The sequence below is a fragment of the Eleutherodactylus coqui genome, chromosome 2 (genome assembly GCF_035609145.1).
Source record: "Eleutherodactylus coqui strain aEleCoq1 chromosome 2, aEleCoq1.hap1, whole genome shotgun sequence".
NCBI lineage: Eukaryota > Metazoa > Chordata > Amphibia > Anura > Eleutherodactylidae > Eleutherodactylus > Eleutherodactylus coqui.
In genome coordinates, this window is record NC_089838.1 from 62,600,562 (window position 1) to 62,624,397 (window position 23,836).

General features: G+C 45.2%; 1 protein-coding gene across 1 annotated transcript in view; it reads left to right on the forward strand.

Moving 5' to 3' along the window:
- DDX46 (DEAD-box helicase 46) overlaps window positions 1–23,136 on the forward strand; it is a 49,460-nt gene extending 26,324 nt beyond the window's left edge. The window contains exons 16-23 of the mRNA XM_066591055.1: window positions 5,281–5,474; window positions 6,969–7,106; window positions 7,571–7,720; window positions 9,379–9,612; window positions 12,465–12,683; window positions 14,214–14,358; window positions 16,603–16,676; window positions 22,815–23,136. Coding sequence (XP_066447152.1) covers window positions 5,281–5,474; window positions 6,969–7,106; window positions 7,571–7,720; window positions 9,379–9,612; window positions 12,465–12,683; window positions 14,214–14,358; window positions 16,603–16,676; window positions 22,815–22,862 — 1,202 coding nt within the window. The 3' untranslated portion in view covers window positions 22,863–23,136. The remainder of the gene's footprint in view (window positions 1–5,280; window positions 5,475–6,968; window positions 7,107–7,570; window positions 7,721–9,378; window positions 9,613–12,464; window positions 12,684–14,213; window positions 14,359–16,602; window positions 16,677–22,814) is intronic.
- Window positions 23,137–23,836: the final 700 nt, after the last annotated feature.

Here is a 23,836-nt window from a genome sequence, read left to right on the forward strand (position 1 = left end):
CCCCTCCCCGGAGGTTCGTGGTTACCCCCTGCCAGTCACCCGCGTCGGCCCGGGCCCTCCAGTCGGGGGTACGGGACCTGCTATCCCTGGGGGCCATTATCCCAGTTCCCGTAGAGGAACGGTTCAAAGGCTGCTACTCCCCCTTGTTTCTTATTAAGAAGCCTAACGGGGCCTACAGAGTTATAATCAACCTGAAATACCTGAATAAATCTATAACATACCGAAGATTTAAAATGGAATCAGTAAGATCAGCGATCCCCCTAATCACACGAGATAGCGTCATGGCCACGGTGGACTTAAAAGACGCCTATTATCATATTCCGATACACTCAGACTCCCAACAGTTTCTTCGATTCGCCCTGATGATGGAAGGGTCAGTCTCACATTACCAATTCGCATGCCTGCCGTTCGGGATTTCCTCCGCACCTCGGGTATTCTCCAAACTAGTATTGGAGATGGTAGCAGCACTAAGGACGGACAAAGTACTAATTGTCCCATACCTCGACGATTTCCTGCTTATAGCAGGATCACCCTCGGAACTCCAGCACCGGGTCAACCTCACCCTCCGCCTGTTCGAGTCGCTAGGTTGGATCATTAACTTCGACAAATCCAATCTTCAGCCCGAACAAAGCAAAAAGTTCCTAGGGGTTATCCTGGACTCACACCACCAGTGCTCTTCCCTCCCGCTAGAAAAGCAAAAAACGATCCAAGACGAAAGCCGGGCACTTTCGTTAGCCTCCCAGGTTTCCCTTAGGAGAGGCATGAGGGTCCTCGGTCTCATGACAGCCTGTATTGGAGTAGTCCCGTGGGCCCAGTTACATGGTAGAACTCTCCAGGACTTTATCCTGAGCAACTGGGACAAATCTCCAGCTTCCCTGGATCAGGAAGTCACCCTCACTCACAAAGTAAGGTCCTCCTTGGGGTGGTGGACGTCTATCCCCAACCTCGCCAGGTCCACAAGTTGGGACCCGGCATCCCCAGTATCCATCTTCACTGACGCGAGCGCAACTGGCTGGGGGGCCCACTTAGGCTGTCGCTATGTCCAGGGGGTCTGGAACCAGAAAGAGGCCACTCAATCCTCCAATTACAAGGAGCTTTGCGCGGTCTGGAGGGCCATCCGTGACCTCGAGACAGAGATCGGGGGTAGACCCATTAAAATATTCTCGGATAACATAACAACTGTGTCCCTCATTCGCCACCAGGGATCCACGCGGAACCCCCGACTACAAGACCTGGCGGCGAAAGTGCTCGGGTGGATAGAGCAGCGGATGCCTTCCGTTTCAGCGTTCCACGTAAGGGGCCCAGAGAACGCCATGGCAGACTACCTCAGCCGCAGGAGGATAGACCCTGGGGAGTGGGCACTACATCCAGAGGCATTCCAACTGATTACAGAAAGATGGGGGACTCCAAAGGTGGATTTGTTTGCCTCTCGGGAGAACAACAAGTGTCCCCGGTTCTTTTCCAGGGGGGCAGACGGGGGCTCCCTGGGAATAGACGCACTATCCCAAGCATGGGAATGGGACCTGACATACGCCTTCCCACCTATTCCCCTGATCCCTCGGGTTCTAAAGAAGATCCAGGGGTCCCCGGGCTCCGTTATCCTGGTAGCCCCATTCTGGCCCAAGAGACCTTGGTTCCCGCTCCTGGCCGCTCTATCAACACAGGAGCCCCTACATCTGCCGTGGAGAGACGACCTCCTACAACAGGGTCCCCTGATTTGCCCAAAAACCCGACAGTTCAGACTAGCGGCCTGGAAGCTGTGCGGGTAAAATATCTGAACCAGGGCCTATCAGGGAGGGTGACCACCACCTTATGTGAGAGTCTCAAAGAGTCCACCAGGAACATATACACCAGGGTGTGGGACACCTTCTCTAGGTGGTTGGGGCACAGTATTCACGACCTCCAACAACCAGACATTAATAAGATTCTAGAGTTCCTTCAGGATGGACTGGACATGGGCCTAAAACCTGGTACCCTTAAGGTCCAGGTGGCCGCCCTAGGAGCCTTCTTTGACTTCCCGTTAGCCGACCATAGGCTAGTCAAAAAATACCTTAAAGGAGCAGTTAGACTTCACCCCTTTATAAGAAGAACCATGCCCCCATGGGACCTGAATCTTGTTTTACAGGCCCTTTGCGCACATCCCTTCGAGCCCCTGGAAGAACTCTCAGTTAAGACCCTCTCATATAAGGTTGCCTTCCTAGTGGCCATTACATCCGCCAGGCGGATCGGGGAAATCCAAGCTCTCTCTATAAAAACTCCATATATGACCATCTTCCCGGACAAGATAGAGTTTAGACCCGACCCCTTCTTTCAACCGAAAGTCCTTACGGACTTTCACAGAGAGCAAAAAATAGTACTTCCCTCCTTCTGCCAGGAACCCCGGAACACTACGGAACAGAGGTTCCATAACCTAGACGTGAGACGAGCAGTTCTGAAGTACTTAGAGGTCTCACATACCTTTAGGAAATCTAATAACCTCTTCATTCAATTTCAGGGTCCACGCAGAGGAGGGGCCGCTACTAAGGACTCCCTAGCGCGGTGGGTCAGGAGGGCCGTAGAAGAGGCATACAGATCCCAAGGGATCCCACTCCCGGGCGAAGTTAGAGCCCATTCTACTAGGGCGGTCGCCTGTTCCTGGGCGGAGAGAGCCCAGGCGACAACCGACCAGATTTGCAGAGCCGCCACATGGTCAAGCACCCATACTTTTGTAAAACACTACCGTCTGGACGTGGGGGCCAGCCGGGACACTGCCTTTGGGCGGAAAGTTCTGCAAGCAGTGGTCCCTCCCTAAAGCCCTTGATTGTTGGTACTCCTCCATGTGTATGCTGTCAGGATGACGAGGGGAAGACAGGAATTAGGTTTACCTGTTAATTCCTTTTCTGGAGTCATCCTGACAGCATAGGGGCTTTTCCCTCCCCTTCAGTTATCCTTCTCTACGTGAAGTAACGTATTGTACTATAAGTTTCGTTATTAAAAATGAGTGATTAAGCAAAGCCGGGTCACTGTAGTTATTTGGTACACACTGGTGAGCTGGTGGCGGGAGGTGCCTTTTGTATGTTTTTCCGCTTCCTGTCCCAACAGGGGTCCAGTGGACATCCTCCATGTGTATGCTGTCAGGATGACTCCAGAAAAGGAATTAACAGGTAAACCTAATTCCTGTCTTGTGCATGCAAACACTAATTCTGAAGATTTGGGATAGAAAGCTGTACAATGGAATACAAGCCCTTAATGCAAGTATAAAATCACAGAAAAGGAAATATAAACAAAGACAAATCACAGAAGGCGTCCATATACTAACTAATATACTGATACAAGAGGGCAGGTGAAGATATCACATATCCCTCAACATGCAGACCGCTAGACTGCTGAACGGAGGAGCTAATAGCACAGGTACATGGCCGCCCTCTGTGATTTCTTCATGCAAGTACGGCTTGATTTTGTGTAATGAGCAGCAGCTCCTGGACTTGTTAACAGAGGCCTTTATTTTTAGGACATCTATAAGATAATCAACTAAACGGCTTTTAGGAAACAAAGGATTACAAGATCCTATGCAGTTACTGTGTGGGCTCATAGGGGGCTCCTTCCAGGAGTTTAGGATTTCAGAAGAGACTCTCACATCAGCCCTCTCAGACAGTAGATATCACCACAAGTCCTTATTTCGCTGCATTTGCACACCATGCCAGTAATCTTTTGATTCCTCTATAGCCATTTAGTATTTTTGATGAAACCTCTGGGTCCCCTTTCTAAAATGAGGACCTCTGTCTGGGGACCTACATGATGCACATTGTACAATAGTTTGCATCTTTAGTTTGGGAGCCTACATGCATTAAATGGTTATTGCTGCCCAGATAAGCGACGTGTAGTGTTAGTGTTCTAACTGGCATACTAATGCACAGTGTGCATCAGGTAGTCAGAGAAGGGGTGCAGCCATCTTTGTTTGTCCAAGACTGCAGGTTTGCTTTAAGTACAATAAGGTGACCTGCGCAGCAGTTTTTTTAATTGCACCATAAGTTTACACTCAGACTGTGGTTCATAAAATGAAAAATAACAATTCCTTCTCCATCTATGGCAAATCTCATAAAATCCCTTGTGTGAGACCCCTCACCCAATTAGCTGCTCCTATTCTTATGTTCAACCTGTTTATTGGTTTTAGCAAGTACAAATGGAGTAGAAAGGGCACCAATAGCTTTGCTCCTGGAAAACCCCCTTCAAATGAAATGGGTTGTTTCAAAGTCCACCAAATGGGCTAATTTAATTTCATGCTACATTTTATTGGGCCCTTCGATCTGTCTTTTTGTTAGAGCTCCGAATTCCCTCCTTCCCATAACATAGTCCTAGAGAAAAACAATTCTACTCTTCAGCTACTATTTAGGGAGTTTACATTATCAGAATTCATACAGCTCTAAATAAAGTCAGTAAAGGTCCATTTAGACTCAAAATTCACTCAAAATCCATCTTTTGAGCGATAATCGTTGTGTGTAACTGCACTGACATCGTGCAGTTTTCGTTAAGCTGATCTTTCAGCGTGCTGAAGGACGACCATGAGCCTTATCAGGGATTCACAGTGGGATACAGCTGATACTATTGTTTTAGCTGTATCCCACTCCCTGATCACAGGCTCGGTATAAAGAACAGAGTGGTGCAGAAGAGTGGGCGCTCCGTGCAGAAGACAGCAGGATGCAGAAGACAAGCGTGGACACCCCGCTTGTCTTCTGCATCCTCCGTTCGCAGCGCAAGGTGATTGGTCATCTTGAGCGATCATCTTGCGCTGTAAATGACACAACGTTTATTGCTCAAATCCCTCAAAAGACATCTTTTGAGCGATAATGTGTCTTAATGGGCCTTAAGAGTGGTGTCTCATACAGCGGCTTGGGTTTTTGCTTTTTTTTTTTTTTAATAAACATCACGGCAGTTTTTGATTGGGTTTTTTGTGCTAAAGCCAGAAGTGGATCCAGCAGAAAGGAGACTTCTAGTCCTTCATTTGCAGGAAATAAATAAAATAATAATAAACTGATATGCAGTAAGTTTTCCCTGTCGGGGGTTCACTAATCTGAAGTTTATTACAAAACGTTTTATGTGTGTGAAAGATGGCAGAGAATTCACAGAAACAAAGCTACAACCCATATAGAGATCTATTAAGGGAACCAGCACGTAATACGGGCTTAAGAATGAAATGGCGTTGGCCGGTGGACATTCACTGTAAAAGCCGAAATATCTTAGACCTTAAAGTCAGATTGTGTCAGTTTTTATGCAGTAATTTTTTTTCTCCATTCCCTTTAGGCATTGATCAATATGACAGGGATAGCATCATCAGTGACTTTAAAAATGGTGTATGCAGGTTGCTGGTGGCCACGTCTGTGGCAGCTCGCGGACTGGATGTCAAGCATCTGATATTGGTGATTAATTATTCATGTCCAAATCACTATGAAGATTATGTGCACAGAGCAGGGCGCACAGGCAGAGCTGGTAATAAGGTCAGTAACTAAAGTGCATCCAGGCTGTGGTCCACACGTGGACAATTACAGAAACTGTATCCGTGTTTACAAAATGCTAGTAATTTTATTTATTTTGCAACTTTACATCGTCCCCGAAAAAGAATAGTCAGTAATTACAAAATAAAAAAAAGCATTGAGCTTTATAAGTTGCAATATATAACAAGAATAAGTATAAGGCCTCATGCCAACGGCCTTGACTGACTCCGCCAGCAGAATATAGCAGCGGAGTCTGCCACGGTGCACCCCCCCCCCCCCTTCCCAAAACTCACCACTCCGGATCCGCTGTACGTGTCCCGTCTGGTGGGCCGGCACGCATGCGCAGTACAGCGCGTGACGCACCGGCTGTGCGGGATGACGCGTATTCATTGATACTTCAGCTGTGCTTCAGCGGAAGTATTGCGTGACGGACGGCTTTCATTGACTACAATGGAAGCCGGACGCGCGTATTCCCTCGGCAAATGGAGCATGCTGCGTTTTCTTTCACGCTGCGGGACTCCACAGCGTGAACATTGAGCTACTAGCTTCAGTAGAACCTAATTAGCTCAGGGGTAGTGCCGCAGATTTCCGCCGCGTAAAACGTGACAAATCATGCCGTGGGCATTCGCCCTACGTCTGAGGATTCTGATGTGGAATACAAATCTGTGCTATAAAGGTAAATCACGTTTAAGCACAGATTTGTTTTCCTCATCAAATTTTCTGTGGACATGGCATTTTGTAAAAGCTGGCTCAGTGGGCAGTATTAAAATAAGATGACATGCTCACCCTTCCGCTTTCCCCCGCTGTGTCTCTAGTGCTACGGTCTCTGCTGAATTTCACTTGTGGTAAGGGAGTGATGACAAGCTGACACTGGGTGACATGAGCGCCGCAGCTATTCCCCAGCTGAAGGCAGACTGGTGGCTGCAGCAGTCACATGGCTCTTTTGTTGGGGACGTCATCACCGGCTCCCGGTAGTGAAGAGCATTGGAGGCTGGAGAGACGGCAGCGGTAGGAGAGTATGTAATCTGTTATACTGCAAGGTTTTACAGATTACTATATGCCCGAATAACCCCATATATGCCTCAATGTAGAAATAATCTACAAATATAACTGCAATTACTTTTGTAAATGCAGTTGATCAGACCCTATTCACAAGCATTGTCAGACAAAAACTACCTGTTTGTCATGGATTTCTTATGTTGAAATGCAAAGCGTGTGATATGTGAAAAAAGCTGCAACCAAATGCATTATATTTTGCATCATTCTGTGGATTTTAAGGCCAGGCCTACAATGTATTTTGCACAGGATTGTGGGTAGTTTACTAGGCCGGCCCTGACAACTCATCTGACCTACAGGGTCACAGGCTTTCATGTCCCCACTTGACATTCTAGTGCAGGGCTGTAGTAAAGACTGCAAGGAGGCTGACGGCGTAAGGACACCAAATAGCACTTGTCTTGCTGTGATGATTTAGAATGACTAGGTACATTTATTTTGTAGGGATTTGCCTTTACTTTTATCACAGAGGATCAAGCTCGGTATGCCGGGGATATAATCAAGGCTCTGGAGCTTTCAGGGACTGCAATTCCTCCCGAATTAGAGAATTTGTGGTCTGAGTTCAAGGAGCAACAAAAAGCTGTAAGTCATAATTTTTGTTATAATGCTCATGTATGTATATGTAATTATAGTAAACTGTTACTTCGCACATGTAATTATAATTACTTTGTGAATTTCTGGTGGCCAGCTGTTCTTATGTTTGCATATAAGCTATTGTTAATCTGCAATGGCACGCTCTACATGACACTATTTACAATGATTACACATGGATTTGATGTCTTTGACATGTCTGATCGTCTTCCCATTTCTCAATCTGTGTCCAGTTTATATTGAAACAAAATGAATATCTCAGAGTTAAAGGGGTATTCCTGCAAAGAACCTTTATTGACAGAATAGGAGGTAGATAAATAATTGCTGGTGGCCCCACTTCTCGGCACCCTGCAATCATTAGTCTGACAGTTCTGGGTCACCGTCCCTCAACACCACATGCCGCTTTTGTACCCGTGTAATTGCTTAATTTGTTTTTCATTTATTTATTTCATCAGGAAGGTAAAGTGATTAAGAAAACTAGTGGATTTTCTGGTAAAGGATTTAAGTTTGATGAAACGGAGCACGCTTTGGCGAATGAGAGGAAAAAGCTGCAGAAGGCGGCACTTGGCCTCCAAGATTCAGACGATGAGGACACTGCTCTTGATGTAAGTGTCCACTCTATATAAGCCGTACAATAATGCACATTGCATGTGCTGCAGATGTAGGCAATGGTATGTATATTACTGGAATGGCTTAAGATGTGAGTTTGTGTCTCACATTGTTGGTATCCTTCTCTCAGTATTGGTGTTTTTGGTGCCATTATCATTGACTTATTTTCCCCCAGTGTAAGTGCTTGGAAGCTCTCCAGGCCTCCATGCTGACTGTAGAGCCCCAACATATGCAGCGGCATGTCATAATGTGTCATCAATTGGTCTTAGAAAAAAGAGTAAATTAAAAAGTGCTTTGTATTAAAAGTAGTGCTGACTGCATACACCTCAAACATGTATGTGGAGAAGACACTGGACATGCTTCTGGATACACTAAGTGTCTTCCTAGTGAACTAGACCTGCAGTTGGTAGTTTATAGCACATTGCCAATGCTGGTGGATGGGAAAACCATTTACGGCTAAGTACATTCTCAGTGTGTATGAGCTGCTGCTACTGCAGGTCATGTCTCACATTTTCACTGCGGTGATGCTTTTAGGCCTCATGTCTACGGGCGGGTCAGATTCCGCACGGGGGAGCCTGCAGCAGAATCCGACCCTGCCCGCGGCCGAGGACACTGGTTACCTGTCCGGATCTTCACTGCAGCTGTGTGGCTGTCGCACTTGCATAGTAGAGATTTTATTTTATTTTTTTTAATCTCCTGCTTTCAAGCGGAATCCACGGCCCATCTGCAATTGAATTGCAGACGTGCTGCGGATCAGATGGCTTCCATTGACTTGAATGTAAGCCGTCCGTGCTGGAACCGCAGCAAAATGGAGCATGCTGCGATTTGTTTTCCGGACCAAAAGGGCTGCAAAACAAATCTACATGCTTTAATTCCACTGCAGACGCCCACGTCTTCCTATGGGCGGCTTGAACTGCAGATTGTCCGCGTGGGTGCCCCGCAATTCAAATTTGCCCTTTATTCTGTAGTGCTTTTGACATGGTTACTTACAGTAGTATGCACCTCCGAGTTATTTAAGTATTGTGGGGGCAGTTTTTTGAAATTGTTTGCCTAGATCTGTCCTTTTTTTAGTACGACTGAAATAAGGAGCGTGTGTGTGCGTGTGCGTATATAATACACACACACACACACACACACACACACACACACACACACAAATGGTTTAACAAACTATAAATCAATCAACAGTACAGGCAAATAGAAGAAAATGCTACTTTCCTCCACCCCTCCCTGCTAAATTGTTCACTCACTCTAAAATACTGCTAAAAGCTGTCTGGCTGATAATCTGTCCTGTCTTCACCAAATCGGAGGCTGCCGCGGTCAGATGCCATTCTCTCCGCATCTGAGCGCATATGCCAGGAGAACGGCACCTGGGCACTGCGGCCTCTGATTGGCATCTATCTGTGGCATTGCATGTTGAATGTGGTATCCAGCTACAATGGCCAAGGAGCATTGAACAGTGAAAGTATTGTGGCCTGAGGGTATTGTAACTTGAAGGATCGCTCCTATTTAAATGTATAATTGGAGGTACATGCAAACTGCTCAGTGTTAGGTGGGGTGTAACGTCTCCTAGTAATGCATGTAGTCTATGAATGCATTCTCTATTTCCTGTAACTTGCTTTGAAAAAAAGCTGATTCATTTTTGTTATTTCAGATTGATGAGCAAATTGAAAGTATGTTTAACTCTAAGAAGCGAGTGAAAGACATGGCGGGCCCCGGGGTGCCGGGCGGAGCAGCTGGTGGTGTTGGATCCGCAGGTAGCACGGGAGGATCAACTGCTGTATCGAATGCCACGGCCCCCACAGCAGGAAATGCCGAGAAGTTGGAAATCGCCAAACGGTTGGCCAAAAAGCTCAGCGTGAATAAGAACCTGGGTGCAGAAGCGCAGGTGGGTGTAAGATTTACCAGTCTTTCCATATAGGAGATGCTGCTTTTTAGTTAAACAAATAGATAACGCTAAATTACACAGTTATGTCCTTGTGAGAACCAGACAATAACGAAGTAGAGAGAAGCTACAAACAAACCCCAGTATACAATAAGGTTTAAAGGGGTTTTTGGACAAAAGAAAAAACTGTAAATATGAAGGAACAGTGAGGGCATATGACCACTGCAACTAATGGGTGGCTTCAACAGTCAGGTGCCAAACGTACTGGTATCACCGCACATTGAGCTACAGCGCAGTGTGGATAGTCTGCTTCGCTTCAGTTGCAAGGATGACGTAATGTGTGTGTTACTTAAGCTGTGCTTGAAAGTTTGTAAACCTTTCAGAAACTTAAAATTACATGAGAATTTTGCGCAAGTCCGAAAAGTACATAAAAAGCATTAAATCAAATGAGTCAAAAATGTTAGACTTGGTCATTTATTGAGGAAAATTATCCATTATCACATGTCTGTGTGGCAAAAGTATGTGGATCTTTAGGACTGGCAAATAATATGAAGAGGAAATTAGAGTTAAATGTTTCCAATGTGATGATAGAGGTGATTCGGCAACCTGTGATTTTTGTTTTTAATTAATTTTTACAACACGTGTGAATCTATATCGTGGCACGAACAAAGGACATTTCTGAGGACCTCAGAAGAAGAGTTGTTGATGTTTCTTGGGATAGAAAAGATTACAAAACCATTTCTTAAAGGGGTTGTCCCGCGGCGAAATGCAATTTTTTTTTTCAACCCACCCCCGCATTCTGCCCCGTTAAAATCAATACCGTTTGTAATTAAAAAAAAAAAAATCGCTTACCTCCTTCCCAGTTCGCGCATCTTCTTTTCTTCTTTTAAAGATGGCCGCCGGTCCTTTCCCAATGATGCACCGCGGGTCTTCTCCCATGGTGCACCATGGGCTCTGTGCGGTCCATTGCTGATTCCAGCCTCCTGATTGGCTGGAATCGGCACACGTGACGGGGCGGAGCTACGCGATGACACGTAGAAGGGGGTGGAGCTAAAATGCCGCTCGGGCCCGGACCGACCAGAAGGGAGAAGACCCTTATGCGCAAGCGCGTCTAATCGGGCGATTAGACGCTGAAATTAGACAGCACCATGGAGACGGGGACGCCAGCGCAGGGAAGGTGAGTATATAACTTCTGTATGGCTCATATTTAATGCACGATGTATCCTGTAAGCAACTTAAGGCCTTTCTCACATTAGCTAATGTTCATGAGGACACTGAACAACAATGGTGTGCATGGCAGGATTGCAAGGAGAAAGACGCTGCTCTCTCAAAGTACATTGCTGTACATCTGTAGTTTGCTAAAGATCACATGGACAAGTTTGGAAGGCTGGTGGACCAATGTTTTTTGGATGGATGAGACCAACATAGAGGTTTTTGACTTAAAGGGGTTGTCCCGCGCCAAAACGGGGTTTGTTTTTTTTTTTCAATAGCCCCCCCCGTTCGGCGCGAGACAAACCCGATGCATGTGTTGAAAAAAAAAAAAACGGATAGTACTTACCCGAATCCCCGCGCTCCGGTGACTTCTTACTTACCTTGCGAAGATGGCCGCCGGGATCTTCACCCTCGGTGGACCGCAGGTCTTCTGTGCGGTCCATTGCCGATTCCAGCCTCCTGATTGGCTGGAATCGGCACACGTGACGGGGCGGAGCTACGAGGAGCCGCTCTCCAGCACGAGCAGCCCCATTCAACACGGAGAAGACCGGACTGCGCAAGCGCGTCTAATCGGGCGATTAGACGCTGAAAATTAGACGGCACCATGGAGACGAGGACGTCAGCAACGGAGCAGGTAAGTGAATAACTTCTGTATGGCTCATATTTAATGCACGATGTATATTACAAAGTGCATTAATATGGCCATACAGAAGTGTATAGACCCACTTTGTTTCGCGGGACAACCCCTTTAAATGAAGTGTTATGTTTGTAGAAAGAAAACCACTGCACTTCAGCATAAAAACCTGATGGCATCTGTGAGACACAGTGGTGGTGGTATCATGGTTGGGACTGTTTTGTTGTATCTGGGCCAGGACAGCTTGCCATCATTGATGGAACAATGAATTCTGAATTGTACTACAAATTCTAAAGGAAGATGTCTGGATATCTGTGAACTAAATCTCAGGAGAATGTGGGTCATGTAGCAAGACAACGACCCAAAGCACACAAGTCATTCAACAAAAGAATGGTTAAAGAACAAAGTTAAAAGTTTTGGAATAACAGAGTCAAAGTCCTGACCTTCTTCCTATGGAAATATTTTGGAAGGACCTGAAGCGAGCAGTTCATGGGAGGAAACCCACCAACATAACAAGCGGATGTGCAGGACTAATCAGCAGTTACCAGAAACCTTTAGATGCAGTTACTGCTGCACAAGAGGGGGGGGGGGGTCACACCAGATACTGAAAGTTTCACATACTTTTGCCACACACAGACATGTGATATTGGATCATTTTCCTCAAGAAATGACCAAGTCTAATATTTTTGACTCATCTGATTTGATTTGGTTCTCCTCATCTATTACATCAGACTACTACTAAGCAGAAATGGGAACATTTCCAAAGGGTTCACAAACTTTCGTGTGTGTGTGTGTGATCAGCAAGTACACTTTAGTTCTGCTTTCAGAACTATGAATACAGTTGTGGGCTGTAGCTTCAAATCAGCAGAAGGAAATCAATGTATGTCAACTTTTTATGCAGATAAGTTCTATATGTAACAATAAAATTGTGTTCATACATGGACAAGTACTATGGGAATTAGCTCAAAATAGTCCCTAGCTCTACTGAATATTCCTGTTGTCTTTTTAGGATGTGATGCAGCAGGCCACTAATGCGATCCTCAGAGGAGGCACCATATTGGCCCCAACCGTATCTGCAAAAACTATTGCAGAACAATTGGCCGAAAAGATCAACGCCAAACTCAATTATGTCCCAGTTGAGAAACTGGAAGAGGACAAACAGGAAGCAGGTGCCAACGAGTCCTTCAAGAGATATGAAGAGGAGCTGGAGATTAATGACTTCCCTCAGGTGCGTTCATGTGACATGCAACAGTTCATATTCTGCAGAAATAGTTTCTGAAGATTTAAAGGAATCTTGCCAAATTGAAAATACATTTGGATCTGCAGGCAGCTTGTTATGGAGCAGGCGAAGCGGAGCAGGCTTTATATAGTTTGTGGGAGAAGATTCAGTATTGTAATCTAAATCTACTCTCTTGGGGTTTAGGAGTCCAGTGGGCGGTCTCACTGAAGAATTGACAGGCATTCCTATATAACTGTACATACAGAGGCTGCTGTCAATTACTTGATGAGACTGTGCAAAGGACTCACAAATACAGAATGAGCAGGAATTCCAATAAACTTACAATTTTTTTTCTCTCTGACTGAACTATAGATCAATGATAAAGTAATAAATGCAGTGCCAGCAGCACAATCCAGAGCTCTTTGATAGTGCATAGTCCCCTGGAACCAGAATCCATGGATCCAATCTGGAATCTTAAAAGAAAATATAACCGCATCCAGGGTGCAAATACTAACAAGTCTTTATTCTTCCACGAATCACAAAAGCAACATTTTGACCACAAGATCTTTGTCAAGCAAAGACCTTCTGGATGAGACGTTGCTGCTGTAATTATTGGAAGAATGTTTTTTTTTAATTGCACCCTGGATGCTGTCACATTCTTTTTTATGAACTGTAGATCAATGTCATGGGTTCCCTTTAAGGCTATGTTCCTGTTTTTGCTTCATATAAAATTGTGCTATTTTCTGTAAATCTTCAACAAAATACACGAGTTGGCTACTTTGGAGGGCTTTTTTAAGGCGATTCCTGTGTTGCAACTCTTTCCCCTTAAACTAATAAAATGTTATATATATATATATATATATATATATATATATATATATATATATATATATATATATATATATATATATATATACACACACACTCAGCTCCTTCTGCTCTATTACATGATGCTTGCAGTTTGGACAGCATGCACAAGCTGACTGTTTCCCTTTTTAAGATGGAGAACTTGTGCACTTTTTGGATTACTTTACTTTTTTGTGCTGCTGGGCCCGTTCACATTGGCACTGAACATACCTGTGCTGGTTTTGAACCGGATCAGCAGCCTATTTTGTCCCCGGTGTTATCAATTAACGCCACAAAATCGTAGTGACTCATGTGGATGGGGTGTGCGTTTGTGCTCCCCCATAACCTTCTATGGTGGCTTGGGTGCGCAAATGCACACAAAAATGGAGCATGTTGTTTATTTTTTCACCCCACGGAAATGCGGGTGCAAAAATGCTGAATGTGAGGTGGTAGCCCATTGAAATCAATGTGTTCTGTTGTCAGTAGTTTATGCGAGCGAAAACATGCGCAAAATCGCCCATGTGCAGGAGCCCCAATGGTTGTTTTAGCAATGACTTCAGTTCCATCTTAATCCTGTTCACTTCCTGGCTTGTGCCCTTTCCATAGCTCGACTTATAGCTATGTGGTATGAATCTGAAGCACCGAATACATTTTAAATTACCATTTTTAAGTTTAACGAATCTTTTTTTTCAGACTGCACGTTGGAAAGTAACTTCAAAAGAAGCACTCCAGAGGATCAGTGAATACTCCGAAGCAGCCATCACTATTAGAGGCACCTATTTCCAACCTGGCAAAGACCCCAAAGAGGGGGAAAGGAAGATTTATTTGGCCATTGAAAGTAAGTTCTTATCTTTTTAAACGGTCAGTAATTTTTCAAACAGCTTGTGCTTTATATGTTAGCCGATGTGGTAATTAGTAAAACTCCTATGCACTCTATTTACATAAAATGACTTTTTGTGTTGAGAAATCCCTCTAAAGTGCTTATTCCTTCCCCCTGCCTTGCCATCCACTGTCTGCTAGTTCTTGGGACAGTACAGTGGGTGTTAAGTCATCAGTGCTCATTGAACTATTTGCAGAGAAGAGGGGTAGGGAAAGACACCTACATGAGAGCTGTAGAACTAATGGTGAGATCTGCTGTTTATACACTGCTATATAGTTCTCTAGGCTCCTGCCTGATGAGCTTATGTCAGAGGCAGTGTGTGTCTGTGATGGGCATTCAGAAAGTAGGATCTCTGTGTGCAGGGTATATAACACTGAGCACAGCATAGCAGAGGCTCCTCTCACCGGTACTGAGAAGATGGAGAATACGATATACACCCTGCCCAGGGGAAGAATGCAGGAGATAAAACATATAATGGCCAGAAAGAGTGTTATTTCTCATGTACACACAGTGGCTAATTCAAAAAGGTTATCTGAAAGCTCGGGTACAGATGTAGTCCTCAAAGCGCACTAAAGCACAGTTCACTTTCCCACTTCTATAACATGCTGAATACAACATTACGAGACTCCAAACTCCCCTTCATGGTACAGTGGGAATCTGACCTACACTCATCCCTATCATTAGAGAGATGGCACCATTGCTGAGACACCTTGCGCAAAAACAGCTGGCAGGTCTCCCTAACAGAGACATCCTTGAAGGTGTTGCATAGAGCATACCTAGTACCAGAAAGAATAAACGCAATCTATTTGGAGTCACCCAGCCAGTGCTTTCGGGGATGTAATGAGGTCGGCTCACAGCTCCACATTTGGTGGACATGCCCAGTGGTGCAGGAACTCAGGAAAAGAGTCTCCTATCTTATAGCCACAGTGAGCGGTACCTCCCTTAGACCCAACCCTTTTGGGAAACAGACCAGCTGGAATGCGTAACGCCCCCTTTAAACTTCTACAATATATCACAATGGCAGCACGAATCCTCATAGCACAGCATTGGCGCAAGCCGACACTTCCTTATGAGCAGCTGGAGAACCGCATCAACAAAACCCTCCTAAACGAGCGGCTTATCGCCATACGACAAGACATGGTCCAGCAGTTTGAAAAAGTGTGGAATCCATGGATAACACACATTAACATACCAAACTTGACCTACGTGGTGAGATTGTAGACGAAAAATGGAAAGGTCACACCTTAAAAACAATAAAATAGACCCCAGTCCCACCCCGCAACTCCATTTGGCCATTACTACACAACATAACAATGGATGGAGGACATCGAGGTCCGCTCCTCCACCCCCCTAAAAACAAGATGAAATGAGATGGCGTTAATCACGAACATATATCTGAAAACAGTACCCTGTATATCGGCTATACTTGTTTTGTTAATGTTTATTGTTCCCCTTTTCCCTCCTCCCCTTCCCCAGCCTCCCCACCTCCCCACCCCTGCTGTCAAGACCGCTAAACTACCAAGAAACCTCAATCTTTCCCCTACCCCTCCACCTTCCCTAACACCCTCCCAGTATTGTTGATGCACATTCATCTGAAATGCGAGATCTCTGTACTGCAAACTTCCTATAGCCCCGGCGCGGGGGCACTGCGGCAGAGTGCTGCCAACTGTACATTTAAATTCAATAAAACCTTTTGAAACATAAAGCACAGTTCACATCTGTTAGGGCTTCAGTCGTAATTCAGTTTCTCGAAGCAGAAAAACTGAATAAAAACTGAAATAAACATTAATTTTCCCCACTGATTTCATTGTATTTCTGTTTGCTATTTGTTCCACTGGGGAACTGGAACTTGCCATTACCTGATTAGCTTCTATCATATACTGTAGGACTTCTGTGTTGCATTATGTTACCTTTTGATTGTACTCCACTAGGCACCGGGTTGCCATGTCAACCTATTGACACACCATGATCGCGTGCCCCCCCCCCCCATTTACTGCGTAGATGTAGTGGTCAGCATTAACCGTGGCATCTATGTAGTTAAATGGCCAAGATCGAAGCTGACTCTGATCACAGCCTTTGCCAGCAGCGAGCCCGCTGCATACATTGCTAGCAACCACAAGCTGTAGCTTTATATTATGTCATGAAAGGGTTAAAAAGAGTTTCAATAGAGAATCTTATAAATTGTTTGTATGTTCACTCTAGGTGCTAGTGAATTGGCTGTACAAAAGGCGAAGGCAGAAATCACCCGACTTATCAAGGAAGAACTCATCAGACTGGTAAGTAGTAAGGCTCCTTTTAGATGAGACGATTCTAGTAGACGGGTGACCTCCAACGGCTCGTTGGCTCTCCTGCAGCCTGTGTAGACAGGCAGATTCACCGTTTACTTGTTCTACGAGAGTCCTCAGTATTGTTCGGTGGTTTACATTTGAACGATTATCATTCCGTCTAAAAGCATCCTAGAATAAACTGGTGGCACACTTAACTGTTTAATATTTATAGTAATAGCCGCCTGAACGGTGCACCGATGGTCGCGATTATGCAAACAGCCGAAGTAGCTGTTTAGCACTATTTCTACGCTAGTTCCACTATATATAGAAGTGGAGCTACTCAAACAGCATAGCACAGCGAGCGTCTCTGTTTTTGTGACACTGAAGATGTGGAAACAGCGTAATGGGCCTTGTACACGGGCCAGGAGTCTTTTAAACGACTGCAGGAGTGCTGACATCACCGCTAAGGTCGTCAGCGCTCGCGCAGAGCATTCAAACAGAAAGACTTGCCACAGGACTCATCTGCTTCTCGCTCACCGCTTCACCTCCCATTGGAAGTGCTGAGCATTTACACAGAACAATTATCGCTTAAATGTGTTCATTCTGAGCGGTAATCGTTATGGGTAAATGGGCCTTAACTTGGGCAGAAGGGCTGTTGGAGGGGCTGTCCTAGGGATGCCAAAGAGATGGATGTGCCATATATGTCGGAGATGCAAATACCAGTTTAGATATTGGACAATTAAAGTCCATATAAACAAGGGAGTTCATAAATTATTGCTGTTTAATAACTAACAAATTAGGCGATGCCAACTTATTTGTATGTGGTTTAACCCCTTAACGACCAGCCCATAGTGTTTTTACGTCCTCCCGAAGTGGGCTCTATTCTCTGAGGACGTAAAAACATGCTTCCTGCAGAGAATAATGCCCCTCGGGCTGTGGACGTGACAGCTCCATGCTGTCGGTGTCCGCAGGTAGCTGACAGCATGGAGCTGTCATCCCGGGCTGTTCGGAGCCCCCCCCCGGCATTGCGATCGGCGCTATGCAATGGATAGCGCCGATCGCAAAAAAAGTAAATAAAAGTACATAAAAGTTAAAGATTCAGCTGCTCCGATGGATCGGATCCATCGGAGCAGCTGAAATTTCTCACCGAGGTCTGGCACGCTGCTCCCCGCTCTCCTGCCGCTCCGGGGCCCGAAGCCGGTCTTCTGCGCATGCGCGCCAGGCGGCATTACGTCAGCCGCATGCGCAGAAGGCCCGGCGGCGCGGGAGATTTAAAATCTCCTGGCTCCCGGCTCCTGTAGGTAGCCGGGAGGCAGGAGATGTCAGCGGGGACTGCGGTGAGTGGTCCCCGGGACTGCGGTGAGTGGTCCCCGGTACCGCGATCGCCGTTATCCAATGGTTAGCGGCGATCGCGAAAAAGTTAAAAAAAAGTTTAAAAAAAGTCAGTTTCACCTCCCCTCATGGATCGGATCCATGAGGGGAGGTGAAAATACTCACCCCCAGTCCTCAGCGGTGTCCCGATGTCCCGGGACCCGAATCCCCGTCTGCGCATGCGCGCCCGATGATTGACATCGGGCGCGTGCACAGACGGGCTCGAGCCCCGGGGAATTTAAAATCCCTCTGCTTCTGGCTGCCATGTGTAGCTAGGAGCAGAGAGATTATACCGGGGACATGATCACTGTCATCCAATGGATGACAGTGATCATGTAAAGTGAAAAAAAAGTGTAAAAAAGTAAAAAAAAAAAAAAGTAAAAAAAAGTTTTTAAAAGTTTAAAAAGCGTACGTTTCATCTCCCCTCATGGATCATATCCGATCCGTGAGGGAGGATGAAAGTACGTACCTAAGGCCCCCAGATTTATCCGCGGACCTTACCACAGCTTCTGCACACGCGCCCGTCGCCAAAATGGCGGGCGCATGCGCAAAAGCTGTGGATTGCCAGGATAATTTAAATTCTCCCTGCTCCTGGCTACAAAACGTAGCCAAGAGCATGGAGATTTAATGGGGTCCGCGGTGAGCGGTTCCTGGTCACGTGTTCGCCATTATCCAATAATGGCGATCACGTAAAAGTAAAAAAAAAAATTTGAAGTTTCATCTCCCCTCACTGATGCGATCGGTGAGAGGAGATGAATCTTTTTACCGGAGGCCTGCGTATTTGAATCCCGACGCGATCTTCCTCCGTGGACCTTCCAGGATTCTGCACATGCGATTGCCGGCAAAAAGCCGGACACATGCGCAGGAGTCAGGGAGCCCAGGAAACTTAAAATCTCCTTGCTCCCAGCGACCAACGGTCACAGAGAGCCTGGAGCAGTGACCAGGGGCCTCGTTGAGCGGTCCCCCCCGGTCACGTGATAAAAAGGTAGCGATCTACCTTAGGCCGGTCTCACATGACCGGATAGGAATTACGGATTCCGCATGCGTCTGATCCGCGGTATTACGCAGATCAATCGCATTGGATTACACAATTCCGCTCACATTAGCGGGTCAGAATTGCGTAATCCACTCGCAGAAAAGAGAACGCAGCAGGTTCTATTTTACTGCGGATATCGGCAACATAGAGCCCATTGTGCTCCATGGTCGCGGATATACCCGCAGTCCATACGCAACTACATTGTATACGGGCTGCGGGTACCCGCGTCATCGCTAAGCGATGGTGCGGGAAATACAAACAAAGGTGTACTGTGCATGACCGCCTGTGTGAGTAGGCAGTTATGCGCAGTACATTACGCAGCCGTACGCAGGGTCACAGCCGGGCTCACAGATGGGATCCGCTGTGGGCCTCCGCAAGCGGATTCCGCCTGCACCCGCGTGAGCCCGGCGTTATTCAGACCGCTACCTGTGATACGTATTTTACAAGAAGCCCCGGGAACGCTCGCCTTCCTGCAGTTCCAGGAGCACCTTGTTGAGCGCCTTCTGTGTGAGACCGCCGCACCTCATCAAGCTTACGGAGACTCACGGAACGCCACTTTTTACACCCCATACCCGCCACTGAGGTCACGAAATACCCCCAAAAAGCATGAGAGGAGGGGGGGGGGATACCCGGTTTTATTGCCCCATGGGCCCATTCCAACCAGCCTCCGTAATTACCCCTGTCTTCGGAAATACTACACAGTTCACATTTTTACTTTTATCTAAGATTTGCGAACGCCAAAAAGGGCGTGGAGGGGGAGGGGGGGAATTTTTAGGGAGTCAATCTTTATTCTGTACAAATAAGCAATGGGGCCTGGAATTTATTCAGTTGTGCCCTAAAATCCAACAGGTGTTCCGTCCTTTATAGGCCTTGCCATGCGTCCTGTAAGTAGATTAGGGCCACAATGGGTATGTTTCTGAACTCGGGACAAACGGGGGTATCCATTTTGGGGTGAACGTCTTCATTCCTATGTGTGCTGTACAAAAAAAACGTTTTTAAATTGAAAAAATTGCCAAAAAAATTGAAAATCGTAACTTTTTCCTTCTGCTTTGCTTAGATTCATTCAAATACTGTGGGGTCAAAATACGCAGTACACCCCTAGATGAATTCGTTAAGGGGTCTAGTTTTCAAAATGGGGTCATTTGAGGGGGTTCTTTATAGTTTTGGCCGCTCAATGGCTCTATAAGTGGGCAATGGGGCCTGAAATTTATTCAGTGGTACCCTGAAATCCAACGGGTATTCCTTTCATTGTAGGCCTAGCCATGGGTCCTGTAAGTCTATTAGGGCCACAATGGGTATGTTTCTGAACACGGGACAAACAGGGGTATCCATTTTGGGGTGAAAGCCTTCATTTATATGTGTGCTGTACAAAAAAAACTGTTTTTAAATTGACACAATAGCCCAAAAAATGAAAATCCTATTTTTTTCCTTTTGCTTTGCTTGAATTTATTCAAAAACTGTGGGGTCAAAATATGCAGTACATCCCTAGATAAATTCGTTAAGGGGTCTAGTTTTCAAAATGGGGTCATTTGTGGGGGTTCTATATGGTTTTGGGCGCTCAAGAACTCTACAAGTGGGCAATGGGGCCTAAAAGGACTTCAAGCAAAATCTATGTTCTGAAAGCCACCGATTTACTCCTTTTATTTTGGGCCCCGTTGTGCATGCGGACATAAGATTAGGGCCACAATGGGTATATTTCTGAAAACAGCACAAACAGGGGTATCCATTTTGGGGTGTAAGTCTTCCTTCATATGTGTGCTGTACAAAAAAAGCTGTTTTTAAAATGACAGAATTGCCAAAAAAACAAAAATCCAAATTTTTTCCTTTTGCTTTGCTTGAATTTATTCAAAAACTGTGGGGTCAAAATGCGCAGTACACCCCTAGATAAATTCGTTAAGGAGTCTAGTTTTCAAAATGGGGTCATTTGTGGGGGTTCTCTATGGTTTTGGGCGCTCAAGAACTCTACAAGTGGGCAATGGGGCCTAAAAGGACTTCAAGCAAAATTTGTGTTCCGAAAGCCACCGGTCGCTCCTTTCATTTTGGGCTCCGTTGTGTATCCAGACATAAGATTAGGGCCACAATGGGTATGTCTCTGAACACGGGACAAACAGGGGTATCCATTTTTGGGTGCAAGTCTTCCTTCATATGTGTGCTGTACAAAAAAAGCTGTTTTTAAAATGACAGAATTGCCGAAAAAACGAAAATCACAATTTTTTCCTTTTGCTTGGTTTGAATTCATTCAAAAACTGTGGGGTCAAAATATGCAGTACACCCCTAGATAAATTCCTTAAGGGGTCTAGTTTTCAAAATGGGGTCATTTGTGGGGATTTTCTATGGTTTTGGGCGCTCAAGAACTCTACATGTGTGCTATGGGGCCTAAAAGGACTTCAAGCAAAATTTCTGTTTTGAAAGACACTGACTACTCCTTTCATTTTGGGCCCCGTTGTGGACTCAGATATAACAATAGGGCCACAATGGGTATATTTCTGAACACGGGAGAAATAGGGGTATCCATTTTGGGGTGTAAATCCTGATTTTCATGTAAACTATAGGAAAAAAATATGTCTTTAAAATGACAGATTTGCAAAAATATGAAATTTTACTTTTTCTCCTCTAAATTGAATTAATTCCTGAAAAAAAACTGTGGGGTCAAAATACTCATGACACCCCTCAGTGAATACATTAAGGGGTGTAGTTTTTAAAATGAGGTCATTTGGGGGGGTATCTATTATTCTGACACTCATGAGCCTTTCCAATCTCGGCTTGGTATAGGAAAACAAAGTGTTCCTCAAAATGCTAAAAAGTAATGTTAAATTTGTACGTCTCCTAAATAGTAAAAAAAAAAACGAAAGTTTTTCCAATGTGCGCCCAAAATAAAGTAAACGGGTGGAAATATAAATCTTAGCAAAAATTTCTATATTATGTTTGCACATATTTAAGATATTGCAGTTGGAAATGTGAAAAAATGACGATTTTTTCAAAATTTTCCCAATTTTGGCGCTTTTAATAAATAAACACAATTTCTATCGGTCTATTTTTTTCGCCTAAATAAAGCAACATGTGGCGAAAAAACAATGTCAGAATCGCTTGGATATGCAAAACCTTTCTGGTGTTTTTCCATGTTAAAGTGACACATGTCAGATTTGCAAAATTTGGCCTGGTCATTAAGGCGCAAACAGGCTTGGTCACTAAGGGGTTAAATGCATCTGAACACTCTTAATAAAAGAAGGCTTAGCCCTAATTATGTGAGGTTTTTTTTTTTCGTGTGCCTCTGCAAAATAAGAACCCTGAAAATTGAGCTTTTGTCGCCAGTACTGTGATGCGGCTCCATGCACAGCGGGTGCACTGCTGTTTAAAAGGGGCTTTATTATGAATAATGGGTGGTTTCAGTTGTGGTTTTTCCCCTAACTCCCTCTGAGGTCCATTGTCCTAAGTGCTGCATGTAAACATTGCAGCGCCGCTGCGGGTTCATGTGAAGCCTGTACAGGACACTGTACACTGCACAGACGGGGGGTGCCTATATACAGGACCTGGGTGACTAATGGGTCACACATGTAGACTAAAAATAAGAAGATAGAAGCCGTCCTAAGCAGCAACACCAAAATACCTTGCTACAGACGTGGGACCTGCATCAGCCGCTATAAAGACAGCATGCAGTCATTAAAAGGTTAATGATTCTGTGCATTTAATTAGGCACTTTTTTTCTGACATTGTAACTAACTTAATGTTTGTTCTTGCAGCAAAATTCCTACCAACCAACCAACAAAGGAAGATACAAAGTGCTCTAAAGCGGGACGACTGGACAACATATCTGGATGTGATCCCTTTCTTCTTGTGTTGTAAATATTAAGCTTTGGGTTTTTTTTTTTTAAATTTGTTTCCCAATTTAATTAGCTCGTGGGCTAAACAATAGGGGTGGGTGGGGGGAAAAGCGGGAACTGAACTGTTTTAGTTTTTTCTTTTTTTTTCTCTTTTGAAATTTGTTAAAGAAATAGCTGTATAGACTTGAATATATTGTTTTAAAGTTTGCTCCGAAAGAAGGAAATAAAGTCTTTTTCTCAATTTTTCAAATATCCTCTTATTGTGTGTACAGAATGTGGGCCTGGACCAGATGTCGTAAGGTTCAAGGCTAGATGTGCCGGGACGCCGTCAGCGTGTACATAGAGCAAATGACGACATGCTGGAAATGAGGCAGAGCATCCGCAATGTCAATAGGCGTATCTGTCCCATTCCTTGAAGAGTGAGAATGTGGGGAGGAGCCTAACAAGCAAAGTTGTGAACTTACAAAAGGAACTCCAGATTTCATCAGGGCATTTCTAGATCCCTAAAAGTAACACAAGACTGAGGACAAAGAGTGCAGTATTTGTAATGGAAAAAACTACTGGATTTTTATATTGTACTATACAGTGGTAGTATTGTATCGTGTCACCACCGGAAGTGTGGGTGGTGACCAGATACAGGCCTGGGCAGGCCCAGTTTTTAACTGGCTGCAGGGCTGCCTCCCCCTTGCTCGGGCTCTCAGGTCCTGGCACTCACTAAGAGCGACTAACCTCAACTCCACTCCAGACCCCCTGCTCTCCCTCACTGTCACCCAGCACTGTCCTCTAACCCTCCAGCCTTTCCCCCAGTATCCCCCTTCCTCACTGTCACCCAGCACTGTCCTGTGCAGTCTTACTGCAGTGTCCCCGCTCCCCTCCAGCCTCCCTGTCCCTTTTCCTCACTCTCACCCAGCGAGGTGCTGTCGAGTCCCTGATGCTGTGCC